The sequence below is a fragment of the Acartia tonsa genome, chromosome 5, assembly GCF_053477335.1.
Source record: "Acartia tonsa isolate MP-2025a chromosome 5, ASM5347733v1, whole genome shotgun sequence".
Taxonomy (NCBI): Eukaryota; Metazoa; Arthropoda; class Copepoda; order Calanoida; family Acartiidae; genus Acartia; species Acartia tonsa.
This window is the reverse complement of record NC_137264.1, coordinates 47282248-47296538: the sequence shown is the minus strand read 5'-3', so window position 1 is coordinate 47296538 and position 14291 is coordinate 47282248. Positions and strand designations below refer to the sequence as shown.

Genomic DNA, 14291 nt, shown 5'->3' with positions numbered 1-14291 from the left:
GGTAATTTAATTATGTAAAAAAAGCCCCTACCTAATCTATTAAGTTAATAAGTACTATCCTATAACATAAAGTAGTAAGTAAGGTTTATTTGACTATAGCTTCAGATTTCATTACTTTTAATACTGAGTTCTCCTTTTTAGGAAAGCTTCACATAGATCCCATGATGGTTCCACACTATTATAGGTCAATCCTTTGAGTGGTTTTAGGCTATTTTTCTCCTCCCTTTTTACCCTTTAGAAAACACGAGTTCTTAGATGCTAAGGGCGCCACTACTATTCAAATATATAGTAGTATCTCATTCTTTAGAACATAAAAATACAATAATTAACTCACTAACCAATGAACTAATATGATTATACTTTAAAATGAAGCGTCTTATAGGTCCTGGTAAGTTTTATAACTAGTTTTGAGACACCCTGACATCCTCCCAAAAGAAATCGCCTATAGAAATTCTTTTTCATTATTTATTGAAATATTTAATTTAGTTAGGTATCTATTTTATGGAATCTTCAGTGCTTTACAATTACATCATAGATCCCCGGGATGGTTTTAGCCCTTATAAAGGCCCAAGCAAATAAAACATGATCAAACTATTAAATTTTTTGTTATCATGGTTAAGAGCTGTTTTAACTGGTTGGACTATATTGGGGTATAGTCCCTTTTGTGGCAACGCTCTTTAAGGGGCGTTTCTTCGTTTTTTTCACACAAGCTTCTCTCCTATTTCTAGCCCCTGCGGGGGGCCAATTGCTTAACCATGTGGGGCAATCACCTAAACCAATATAACCTATCCTAAAATAAACTATCAAAAGCCATTTAGGATATACTTTTCATTAACTATTAGGAGACCAAACGAGGAACATAAAATATATTACACCTCAAGGCTCGAGTCACACTATGACTTTTTTTAGGGGGGGGGGGCGGGGATTACTCCCTCCCCCCCCCAAAAAAAAAATTTTCAGTAAAATTTTTTTAAGAACTTTCAATTTTTTTTAAAGAACATTTATTTTGGGGGGGGGGGGGGGGGTAATTAATGACTTGAAAAGTCCTAAACTAGTTTTTATGGAGATGTTGTTGGAATTCCAAATTTTGTTCAAGCTGGCAAAGGCTATCCTAGATTTGTTGATTCTAGGTCGAAAAGTTTGGACACTAATTGCTTTTTTTTCAGTGAAGCCGACAATGTGAAGTCTCTGTTTACATCTGAGGCGTATGTAAAGTCAGAATTCCATTACCACGCAGTCACTAAGAAACATGCTTTTGATGAATCTGTTCTTAAGAATTGGACTCTTTACCTGGGTAAGTTGTATTTATCTGAGTATGAATACTTAAGAATTGGACTCTTTACCAGGGTAAGTTATATTTAACTGAGCATGACTACTTAAGAATTGGACTCTTAATTGTTTTTTAATCCTATCCTGGCTGCTATGCAAGACTTTTGTTGGTCAGTTTGTCTTAATGACATGCATCTAACATAACAGCAGTAGAAACAAGTTTATATCACAGTTTAGGTCAGATTTTACCCATCAAATTTCCGAGAACCATTAAAACAAGAAGCATTACGATATATTACAACAGAATTTCATGTTCTCTAGTAAAGTGAACCGTGTAGCGTGCTAAAACAACGATCTCCCCCATCCCCGCCCTTTACCCCATTCCCTTATTTCCTACTTTACTATAAATATCTACGTATATTCTACATACATCCATTATGATATATGACCTTGCTATATATATACTTTTAAAAGCGAAGCTTTTCTATAATTAGTGTCGGTTCGTCCGTCCGTCCGTCCGAGATAGATAGCTTTTATTCATTAATTTAGGCATGTTAGAATTTTCCTATCGATTTCAAACTTTGCATGATGATTCCTGTAGTAGTTAGGTACGATTTAGAAATCGTAGCAACTCTATAATCATTACCAGAATGTCCATACGTCCATTTTAAATATTTTTTTTTTTACTTTTTTAACCATAAATCTTTATGTGATCAAATTATCCGTTTTATCTGATTTTTGGTATAATGACTCCTGGGACAACAAAGTACAATATTTTAAGCGAAGCAACTCTATAATCAAGTCCTAAAAATATAAGTATGTCCATAAACATTATACTGTATTAAGCAGTTTTTCAACAAATTTACTTATAATTTTGCTTCGAATCTCATACATTTATATTCTGATTATTCAGTTCTGACACTTTACAAGTGTTGATGTCTGTTTGTCCTACCATTTCAGTGCTTCGCTTTTATGGATGTTGTCATCCTTGTTTCTTTAAAGAACACATTTATAGAATAATTCAGAGCATGTTTGTTAATTTTTAGTATTTGGAATAGTTTCTATACTTGTCAAGCAAATCTTTTCTATATTATTCCAGTATGGCTTCGAAACCGATTAATATCCTCTGGATTAGAACCGGTTCTCAGCCATACTAAAAAATTATATATCATATCGTATTATAGACAATTTTCTACGAATAGTAAAATGAAAAGATTAAGAGGGGCCTAACAAAACCGGAATTAATCCTATAATTTATCGTTTTACTATCCGCGGAAAGCTGTCTATAAAATACTAAGGTGGATCTTTAAATCATTTCAATGGTGCGCCAAACCGGGGTGCGCCGAATTTCAGCCAATCACAGCGCGGCATTTCGTAAAATGCTGTGCTCTCATTGGTGGAAAGTTGACTCACCCCGATTTGGCGCACCATTGAAATGATTTAAAAATCCAGCTCTGTTCTACATCCGCTCAAAACGAATACCTATAAATATAAATTTGATCATGTAAGAATTGCCCTATAGATTTAAACTCTTCTAGATATAATTTTGCAGGAATCTAAAGGGATAAGACTATGGCCGATAAATTTATATACATCCCCATTAATCTTAAACGAAATTACCCCTTCTGTATATTAAAATTAGTGGTTGAAACGTTTGAACATTCATCTTAATGAAGCAACCAATCAAAATTCACTAAGTTTCTAAGCCAACGAATAAGAAATCGTTATTTTAAAACTTTGGGGACTAGTGTAATAAACAGACCATTGTCCCCTCTCTCTATGGCTTGATTCACTTCGACAAGAGATGCAATTAATAATGAACATTTTTCTTTGAAATCTTAATGTTGAAAGTACATTTATTGGAAATGATATATTATCATTCTTATGGATGCTGTCGTCCTTGTTGTACAGAAAATTACAAAATATACTTATTTTTCTAATATTCTAGAAGTACAAACATTATTATAATTATTCAGGGAGGGAGGGGACAATGGGCTGTTTATTATACTAGTCCGCAAAGTTTTATAATAACGTTTTCTTATTCGTTAGGTTAACAACTTTGGGGACTTATATTGAATTTTGATTGATTGGTTCTATAAGTTGAGTGTCCTAACGTTTCAACCAATAATTATAATCTACAGAAGGGGTAATTTTGTATATCATCATTGGGGATATGCTCAATTTGTCGGCCATTGTCTTATCCCTTTAGATACCTGATGATTATTTATGTAAGTCCCATGTCTGCAATATTCAGGAAAAAGACGTTAAATTGTAAGACATCCTCAATAAACTAAATTACCCCTTTGGTAGATTAAAATTGATGGTTGAAAAGTAGAAAATTATGAGAAATAAGGGAATTTATCAAAAATATTTCAACTTTGATATTGATTTATATTATTGAATATGTCCCGGTGATTAGGTTTATATACAATCCTTATGATAAAATTTATAATGAAAATGGGGGGGGGGGGGGCGACTACCTCCCCACCCTCCCCGCTCTCAAAGGCCCTCTTGAGGCCTCTAGGGGCAAGCCGCTAGTTGTATATATTTGACTTAAATGTGTAAGATGTTCATTCTCTAGAAATTGTAACAAGAAAACAAGATTGCCTTTGTTAATAACAAGATGAAATGAATAGCAATTGCATTATAAAATCATTATAATTCAATAACCACTGAACCGAAATGGTTCTCCTTTACAGTTTAGCCTTTGGGAAGGTTTATAGCTATTTTGGAGGAGGGTACCATTTCCCTCCCAACAGTAATCGCAAAAAAAATTGGATCATATGAAGGAAATGAAGTCATTCCTAAAAAGGACAGAAATTCCCTTCCAAAAAGGACAGAAATCATCTTCCTTTTTCTCAGATATCTCAAATATGGACAAAAATCACTCTCCTTTTTCTCACATATCTGAAAAAGAGGATAAAAATCACCTTCCTAAATCTCACTTATTCTTCCTAATTCTAAGAAAATTAACCCAATACCTCCAAGTTCTTCCTTATTCTCAGATAATCTACCTTATTCTAAGAAATTCTTCCTTGTCCTTACAAATTCTCCCTTATTCTCAGATAACCTACCTTATTCTAAGAAATTCTTCCTAATTCTAAGAAAATCTACTATATTCTAAGACATTCTTCCTTATTCTAAGAAAATCTACCTTATTCTAAGACATTCTTCCTTATTCTAAGAAATTCTTCCTAATTCTATGAAAATCTACCTTATTATAAGACATTCTTCCTTATTCTAAGAAAATCTACCTAAAGATTCACTTTTGTGAAGAAACGATGCTTTATGGAACATACTTTGTGTAATAAAATACATATTTTTCGCCATACTATTTCTTTAAAAATTAAGTACAAGGTTTTTCATATTCTTTTTTTGCATAAATTTATTGATAATGTCATTTTTTTGTAGAAAAAGTTGTCGCGCACTTTTAGAACTGCTAGGAAGGGAAATAACAATGGTAGTTGAGTTATTTATCATTTTATAATCGATTAGTTCTCATAGGGACGGGTGATCAGAACACGTAGGTCCCACCAAACATAATATCCAAAACGTTTTAGACAACCAACCCTTTAATCGCACGTCCTTTTTCTGGAATCTGCTATTGTTCTAGCCCTGTATCTAATGAAATAAGTGAATGTATAGGTAGATAATAGTAGCTTATCGCATCGTTTTATAGACAATTTTCCGCGTATATCAAAATGGAAAATTATTAAGGTTGAAACCTGTTGTTTTAGCCACGAAAGACCAAAGTCAAATGCTACCAGAATTGGTATTAATTTTAAGATTTTTATTTGAATAGCTGTGGAATATTGTCTGTAATACGATGCTATACGTGATTTTTCCATATGGCTGAGAATCGGTTCTAATCCACCGGATATTAATTGGTTTCGAAGTGATACTGGAGAAATATTTATTTTTTTCAGAGAGGTTTCGAGAATTTATAGAGAAAGGGGCTCAATTCACCCGCCTGGCTGTCCAAGAACCCTGGGGGGTCATGATCCTTCAGGTAAACATTTTCTTGCATTTGTTAATATTAAAGTAAAACACTAGTTGGGATAGGGGTTAAATAACTGTATGTCCCCAGCCCAAAGAGAGAGGACAAGGAAGGAAGTGGACAATGGGCTGTTTATTACACTTGTTTCCAAAGTTTTCTTATAACTTTTTGTATTTGTTGGCTTAACATCTCAGGGCACTTCTTCTGAATTTTAAATTGTTGGTTTAATAAATTGCGCGTTCAAACGTTTCAACCACTAAATTTTATTGTTTCATCAATTATCAGCCATTGTCTTATCCCTTTAGATCCCAGTGAATGCCAGAAACACTTACACATAGTACATTGCATTTGATTAGATTAAATATTTTGGTCTAACTTTGAGGAAAATATTCTTCATAAGTAATTTTTTTTTTAATGCGGAGATACTCTATAATTTTGTGACTTTGTTTATGCTTTTAAAACACTTAATGTAAAAATTTACATTTAACAAAAATTTTATCGTTCTACTACTGTTTATAAGCCTTAAAACTCACACCTTTACGGAATTTTAGCACAACCTACCTCCCCCTTTATCTAACTTTATCACCATTAATATTTCTTTAATGTTTGAAAAACAAAATAACAAGGATGACAACATCCATAAAAGCGAAGCTCTGAAACGGTAGGACAAACGGACATTAACACTTGTATAGTGTCAGTACTGAATAATCAGAATATAAATGTATAAGAGTCGAAGCAAAATTGTAAGTAAATTTAATAAAAAAACTACTTGATACAGGATAATCTTTAAGGACATACTTACATTTTTAAAGACTTGATTATAAAATTGCCTCGCTTATAATATTGTCCCAGGAATCAGTATACCAAAAATCAGATCAATCGGATAATTAGATCACCTAAAATTTATTTTTAAAAAAGTAAAACATCAACCTGTTCAAAATGGACTTACGGACATTCTGATAATGATTATAGAGTTGCTACTACTACAGGAATCACCCTGCAAAATTTGAAATCGATGGGACAATTCTAACTTATTTAAATTAACAAAAAGAGCTATCTCTCTGTGACAGACGGACGGACATACGGACGGACCGACCCTAATTATAGAAAAGCTTCACTTTTAAAAATAAAAAGTTAGGAGATAGGGGAATTTTTCTGTGTTTTAAAAAAGGGTATTTTGCTGTCCTACTTAGTTTATTGCTGATATATTTATTTCATTATTTTGTTGAATGGTTACAGTTACTAAACTCAAGAACTCAATTTTGTTTGGAATTAACTTGGAAATTAACAATTTGTCTCTTCACTTACAGAGAATTATAAGAAAGGTGTGCACAGGGATATATCCGTATTTTTTACACCCCCTTATCAACAAAAATCGAGGGGGGGGGGGTATTGTTGACTTTCGAAGAGACACTCCAGTATTTGCCACCTTCTTCATAATTAACATTCTCAAAAGTAGAAAACAACGAAGCAATCAAATATTTAACCCCCCCTCCGCCCTTGGACCCTGGGATACACCCCACTTCTAAATACACGCCACTGTTAAGAAATAAAGAAATAAATTCCTATTTTAGGCCAGCTTATACCAACAAGGAAATCAATTTGGGAAAAAAAGACGAAACCTATACCTCAGCTGCCGTTGGTGGGGACTACACATATAATTATATGCCCCCCAATTATAATTTTAGATTTTTTTCGCTTGTTTATACTTTATTCCTGCTTTTAGGCCAAGTTTGGAAACCTGATAAAAGATGGTGCTTTCACGGATTTCAATCCTTACTTCGGCACTGATTATGGGATATGTAGTATTATCAAACCCCAGACGGCTTTTGATCCTAAATTAGGTAAACTTTTTTCTTCCTCTAAGGTTTATTATTTATAATGTATGTTGTTTGGAAGGGGTTGAGGCCCATGACACTCTGATTTTAGGTCCAATTTCCAAGTATAACTAAAGGTAGATTTTTACTTTAATATCTAATTATCTTTTCTTGGTATTAGTTAAAGTAACACTAACGAATCTTTTTATAGTGCCTGTAAAAAATGACGTCACACTATACAAATGACCAATAATAGGCCAATACACAGACTAAATTACCAATGGTAGGCCAGTCTACATTTTAATGCCCAATGGTAGGCTAGTATCACGTCATTTTTTAGACATTTGAAAATTTCGCCTTGATGCTCTCTGCTCTTAGCCTAGCTGCTCTGTATTCTAAAGCCTAAAAACATTTCAAAACTTTAACTAAAAATAAAATAGCTTAAATACATTTTGGGACCTATGTGAAGCATTTCTTATAAGTAGAACTCAATCAGTTCAGTGTTAATCGGGACCCCGGTCAAGCATAAAATCTGACACCTTTATAAAGATTGTTTTAACAAAAAAAACGAAGCGCTGAAAAGTGTCATGTGTGACGTCATAAAAATAGTCTATTATCTATCTCTTTTTTATCCTTCCTTTAAAGACGTATGATGTCATACATGACACTTTCCAGCACTTTTAATTTTTTTTTCAGAGCATGTTCCATACTGGAATAAACTCTTTGGAAAGCAGAACTGGGCCATTCAAAAAGGAGCTCAGGTTACATACTTTTTGTTTTGATTTCACAAAATTCAAACATTCTATATATTTCAGGGGGCGAGGTCATATTAGACTGTAAATTATACTGGTACCCAAAGTTTAATACTCTTTTCTTTTGGATTCATAAAATTCAAATATTTTCAGGGAGGGAGGGGACTTTAGACTATAAATTACAATGGAACCCACAAATAGGCGCCGCTGGCTTAAAAACTTTTGGTTCCATTGATAAGTCTTGATTGGTTGGTACAAAATGGCTGTAAACTAATTTTGACGGTGTTTCTCATAGTTCCTCATAGCCTGATTTTGAAATAATTGAAATAAGGGGTATGGGGTAGATTTCAATTAGATATCATTTAGGTGCTAGGAATATGGGGAAATATACCCCCAAATTAAATTCATTATAAAATTAAGGTTGGGGGGTTCCAATGCTCAAAAGGCACTTTGAGGAAAATTACCAAATTTTAGGTTGGCAAAGCCAATGGTTTATCCATCCTGTTGGACACAGAAGCATTCGACTACACATTCCACCTGAAGGCGGGCGAAGGATTTAAGATTGCCATCCATCATCATCTTGATCAACCCATCATGAGCATCAAGGTATGTACCAAGGAAAGGGACATTGGGCTGTTAATTACTCTAGTCCCCAAAGGATTAAAATAACGTTTTCTTATTGTCTGGCATATCAACCTTGGAAATCCTATGAATTTACACAGTTTGCAATAAAAGTTACAGGATGATTTTCTGTGTGTACCGAAAGATTTTGCAAACCGCTGAACCGAAATAGTTCTCCTTACAATATAGCTTCTAATTGGTCCTGGAAAGGTTTTAGACTATTCTAATGGATGGTACCATAACCTCCCGAGAAAAATTGCCGCACTGTCTCAAAAATTTTTTACTTTTTATTTAAAAACAAAAATTAAAAATGGAGGATTCGACTCCTCGCTCCTTCACCTCAAGGGCTCCTAGAGGCCCCTATGTAGTATAATATATTATTTTTAGGAGTTAGATATATCTCCAGGGGCTGTATTCCAGATAGCAGTGACTCCCACCCTCCTTACAACCTCACAGGATGCTATCTCCAGGTGACAAAAAATACCATAATAGTTTTTTATCACATCGTATTTATAGACAGCTTTCCGCGGATATTAAAATGAAAACTAACAAAACTGATATTAATGTTATAATTTATATTTTGATATTAGTGGATTAATGTCTGTAATACAATGCCAAACATGACTTTTCAGTATGGCTTGAACCGGTTCTAATCCAGCGGATATTAATCAGTTTCGAAGCCACAAAATGATAAAAATATACATAGAGCTTCCTATAAACAGGAATTTGCAATAAAATATCAAAAATTGTTTGATTTTTTATGTATTTACTAATATAAAATGCGTCATAAAGTAAAGAATTAAAGAGTTTTTTGTCAATTATAACTGATCTTCCTAATTTTTTTTTTACCATCCTCACAACTCAATTTAACTAAATCAAAGTTTCAATTTTCCCTTTCACATTTAATATGTTTATATTCTTTTTTTTTCTTTTCGTATTCCTAAAAAAAAGGGGCTTCAGGAATCAAATACACTATCCCCATTTTGGTCAAGATAGTACTCCTGTAGCTCCTGGTGCATATCCTGAAAATTTTCCTTCTTTTCCACCAATTTATACTTAGTTAATAATTAAACTCTTAGTCTATATTATTTTATTTTTGTATGAGATTAAACATAACTCTAAATTGTCGATAGATAGCAGCAATTTAGAGTATTGTATGTGCTATCTCCTAAGCTGGGGGGTACCTGGCAGCACCCAATAAACATTATTATATTATTATATTACCTGTTTGAAGAAAGCTATTATTATCCTTTGTTTTTTCATGACAAATTAAAATTTTTCCAATATTATTATATTTAGGTTTCGACCTAAAGATCGTGGTTGTTACACAGAAGGAGAGCTTCCCTTAAAGGTATATCAACCTATCCTTTCAGTTTTCATACTATTTTTTAAAAGCAAAGCTTTTCTATAATTAGTGTCGGTCAGTCCGTCCGTCCGTCCGTAACGGATAGCTTTTTTCGTTTATTTAGCCATGTTAAAATTGTCCTATCGATTTTAAACTTTTCATGATGATTCCTGTAGTAGTTAGGTAAAGCGTAGCAACTCTATAACCGTTACCATAATGTCCGTACGTCCATTATAAACATGTTGATTTTTTTTTACTTTTTTAACAACAATTTTTTATGTGATAAAATCATCCGATTGATCAGATTTTTTGAATACTGATTCCTATTACACGTAAATAAATATTTATTTGTTTGGATCTAATGCAATTCACGGTGAAATGTTCCTGGTAGGGATTAACTCAAAACATCTATCAACCTTAAAGGCTGCTAGCAGACAAACAAATTTTAACCGACAAAAGAGGGTCTACAAATAATCTAAAATATCTCGCAGTGCATATAAAAACACGAAAAAGGCTTTTAAAATGTGCGGGTACGACATTTATTTTCAGCCATTTGGCAGCTAGAAATCTTTATAGTTCATAGATTTTTTAGAGATTTTTCGTTACCAGGCACATTTTTTGTAAACTGCACTAGATCCATTTGTTTATACCAATCTCAAGTGTTTTGATGAAATTGTAGAATACAATTTTATTTATTATTATTTTTCTTGTAAGAGGATATTTTGTTTACAAAAATAATTTATAAAATTTTCTATTAAAATTCTTCTTTTGTTTTTAACATATTTTCTTATTTTTAATATTAAATACAAAAAGTTTTATTGCTCAGTATAAAACAGGGCTCGGCAGCTGCGCATCAGTCGCCTGTAAGCCTCAAGGAAATCAACCTTTTACAATGTTAAAAACCAGATAGAAGTCTAAACCTGACCAAAATATAACAATCCCAATTTAAAAAAAAAATTTAAGCATCCAAACGCGTTAATATTTGAGGCTTAGTTACTGCTGACTCACGGCTGCAGAGCCTTGGGTCAAAGCCCAAATTGTGTTAAAATTGTGCCAAAAATGATCGTAATAAAATTAGGGAGATGAGAGGAGAAGTGGGAAAGAAAACCCCTAAAAAAGAGATGGATAATCCCTCATTTTTATTACGTCACATTGGTCATTTTTGACACAATTTGAGCTTTGTTAGCCCTGGAATAAAACCTCATTTAAGAGTCAGAATTAGTTTGAAAATATGTGAAGATTTTGTTGAATAAATGCGAGAAAAATGATACCACTGCTTGCACACTTTTCCAGTATGACTTCGAAACCGATTAATATCCGCTGGATTAGAACCGATTCTCAGCTATACTAAAATAATGTATTCGTATTAAAGACAATTTCAACGAATATTAAAATAAAAATAAAAAAATAATACTCGTTTTATTAGCCAGAGCCTTTGGCTCCTCGGTGCTAACAAAACTGGGTTAAACCTTAACATTTTCATTTCCGTGGAAAGCTGTCTTGTCTATGATACGATTCTAGAAAAAACTTTCTCGTATTCATTTATACGAAAAAACTATGTCTAGCATCGTATTATATCCAACTTTCTTCGAATATAAAAATGTACAATTATAAGATTAAAACCAGTCTTTTGAGCCCCGAGGTGCCGAAGGCACTGGCTAAAAAAACTGGTTTTAATCTTATAATTGTACATTCTATATCCGCGGAAATCTGTTTATAATACGATTCTATAAAAAACTATTCCAATTTTTTTACCATCAAATTCATATTTGCATCAAATGACATATGTAGATGTATGCATATACAAAAAAAAGTTTTGATCGGTTAAAAGTTTTAATAAGCGTCGTCTTATTTAATGATTTTATGATTGTGTAAAAAATTGTATGATTATATAACTAGAAAAAAATTAAATTGATGTACGTCCCCAATGATGATGCACAAATTTACCCCTTCTGTAGATTACAATTAGTGGTCTAAACGTTTGAAAACTCAACTCAATGAACCGACCAATCAAAATTTTATAGAAAATCCCCAAAGTTGTTAAGCCAACAAATAAGAAATAAGAAAATGTTATCATAAAACATTGGGGACTAGTGTAATAAACAGCCCAATGTCCCCTCCCTCCCTGGTAATTATGTATTTATTTTAGTATCTTCCGTCCACCCTGTACAGATATGAGATGTCTAATTGTTTGTTTGAGGCAGCCTATGAGCAGGTATGGTTCTCCCTTGTCTAATTGTTTGTTTGAGGCAGCCTATGAGCAGGTATGGTTCTCCCTTGTCTAATTGTTTGTTTGAGGCAGCCTATGAGCAGGTATGGTTCTTCCTTGTCTAATTGTTTGTTAGAGGCAGCCTATGAACAGGTATGGTTCTTCCTTGTCTAATTGTTTGTTAGAGGCAGCCTAGGAGCAGGTATGGTTCTCCCTTGTCTAATTGTTTGTTTGAGGCAGCCTATGAGCAGGTATGGTTCTCCATTGTCTAATGGTTTATATTTTTTTTATGACACACATAACAAATGATAATAACAACAGTATTATAATACAGGTATTAAATATTCATATACAAACAATAAAATTGTATATGAATAAAAAAATTAAGGATAGTTCAATCAAATAATAATTATGTACAGTGTCAAAGGACTAAACAATCTCGTGAGAGGTAATATGAGGCAGCCTATGGTATGGTTCTTCATTGTCTAATTGTTTGTTTGAGGCAGCCTATGTGCAGGTATGGTTCGCCCATGTCTAATTGTTTTTGTGAGGCAGCCTATAAGCAGATATGGTTCTCCCTTGTCTAATTGTTTGTTTGAGGCAGCCTATGAGCAGGCATGGTTTGCCCTTTGCATTTATTTATCCTTGTTAAAAGCAAAGCTTTGCTATAACTTGCGTTTTTAATCAGTAACTGATAGATCTTTATCCTTTAGGGTTCTCTAACCCTATAAGGCAACTTTGTATTCTAAATAACCTAACCTAAAATGTTAGTCCACCCCTCCCTTTTTCTTTAAACCGCCAAAAACTATTTTTTTTATTTTTTACTTTGACAATAAAAGAAAAAAAGTAAATGTGTTTGTGTTTATACTAAACCCTGGGTGACATTTTTATATTGTAAAGTTAAGTATTACCAGATGTTCCGGATTACCCAAACTTTTTACATTTGCCAACTTTTTTACTTTTCTCAGGAATTCTAAGGGATAAGACAATAATTGTTAAATTTATGTACTTCCCCAATGATGATTAACAAAACTAATCTCTCTGTAAATTAAAATTGTTGGTAGAAAAGTCTGGACACTGATAGTTTTAGTTTTAAATCAGTATTTTTTGTTTTAAACTTTGAGTACCAATGTAATTTATAATCCAATGTTCCCTCCCTCCCTGACAATTCTGTTTTCAGTGTAAAAAATTATGTTGAACAAAATATTGTAATTTGTCACATTTATTTTCTCTTACTGTCAAATTTGTGTGCAAAAAAATATAAATAGATTAAATTACCCCACCCACCATCTTATAAAACAACCCACCCCTATTAAACAGCTTGGAAGATCTAATTCCTTGCATTGAAAGTAGCTGTGTTGAGTGCCCTAGAAAAAAGGGGAAAATTGTCACCGCTTTTGGCCTACCTAGTACCTATTCTATTGACGTCATAGTAGAGGGAAAGAAAAAGGGAAGGGGGACATAAACCCTTTGAAAAAAAGATGAGGTATAGTGTATATCCTAACGTCAACAGAATAGGTAGGCCAAATGCAGTGACATCTATCCCCATTTTGCTAGGGCACTATAGACAGATACGGATTGGAAAAAACAGGTTTTTAAAAATATAACCCAAGATCCTGATCTATTATAAGCTATATTATAGAGTAGAATCATATCGGTTCAGCAGATAGACATCCTGCTACTTTTATACAAGAATTATTTGTTTAGATTCTTGAGCAGTGTAACTGTACACCTAGCTTCCATGCGCTTGGCTATAGAGAAAAACCCAGGATATGCACTGGCTCCGGACTCAAGTGTATGAATAGGTAAGTCTAGCGTGATAATTGTCTGTAATACAGTGCAATACATGATTTTTCAATATGGCTCAGAACTGGTTCTCATCCAGCGGATATTAATAGGTTTTCGTCGTATTTTCACAGTAGCGTTTCCCCAATTTCTAGCCCCTGCAGGGGGCTTTAACCCTGCGGGGCAATCACCAAACCTAACCTACAATAACCTCTAAAGCGCAACTGCGAAAATACGAGGCGTTGCCACGAAAGGGACTATACCAAATCATTTTGCCATGAAGATATATTTATGTATGTATTCTTAATTTAATTTAATATAACAAATAATATAATCAAAGGAAATATCAAATGTTAGTCTAAAGTCAAACTGACTAAAACGTAATTTAAGTTTTTACTTGTGAAAAAATTTACTTTTATTTAATGTCTCTTTAATCGTTAAATAAACTGCGGAAAAAGGGAATAAAATCAGCATATTAATATAAGTTTTAATACAA

The 14291-nt window shown here is 33.2% G+C and overlaps 1 protein-coding gene across 1 annotated transcript in view; it reads left to right on the top strand.

Moving 5' to 3' along the window:
• LOC145319663 (epithelial sodium channel subunit alpha-like) overlaps nt 1-14291 on the top strand; it is a 55104-nt gene that overhangs the window by 22399 nt on the left and 18414 nt on the right. The window contains exons 7-15 of the mRNA XM_080161944.1: nt 1167-1294; nt 5196-5278; nt 6993-7110; nt 7780-7844; nt 8310-8441; nt 8844-8926; nt 9756-9807; nt 11951-12016; nt 13718-13815. Of these exons, the coding sequence (XP_080018070.1) occupies nt 1167-1294; nt 5196-5278; nt 6993-7110; nt 7780-7844; nt 8310-8441; nt 8844-8926; nt 9756-9807; nt 11951-12016; nt 13718-13815 (825 nt within the window). The remainder of the gene's footprint in view (nt 1-1166; nt 1295-5195; nt 5279-6992; nt 7111-7779; nt 7845-8309; nt 8442-8843; nt 8927-9755; nt 9808-11950; nt 12017-13717; nt 13816-14291) is intronic.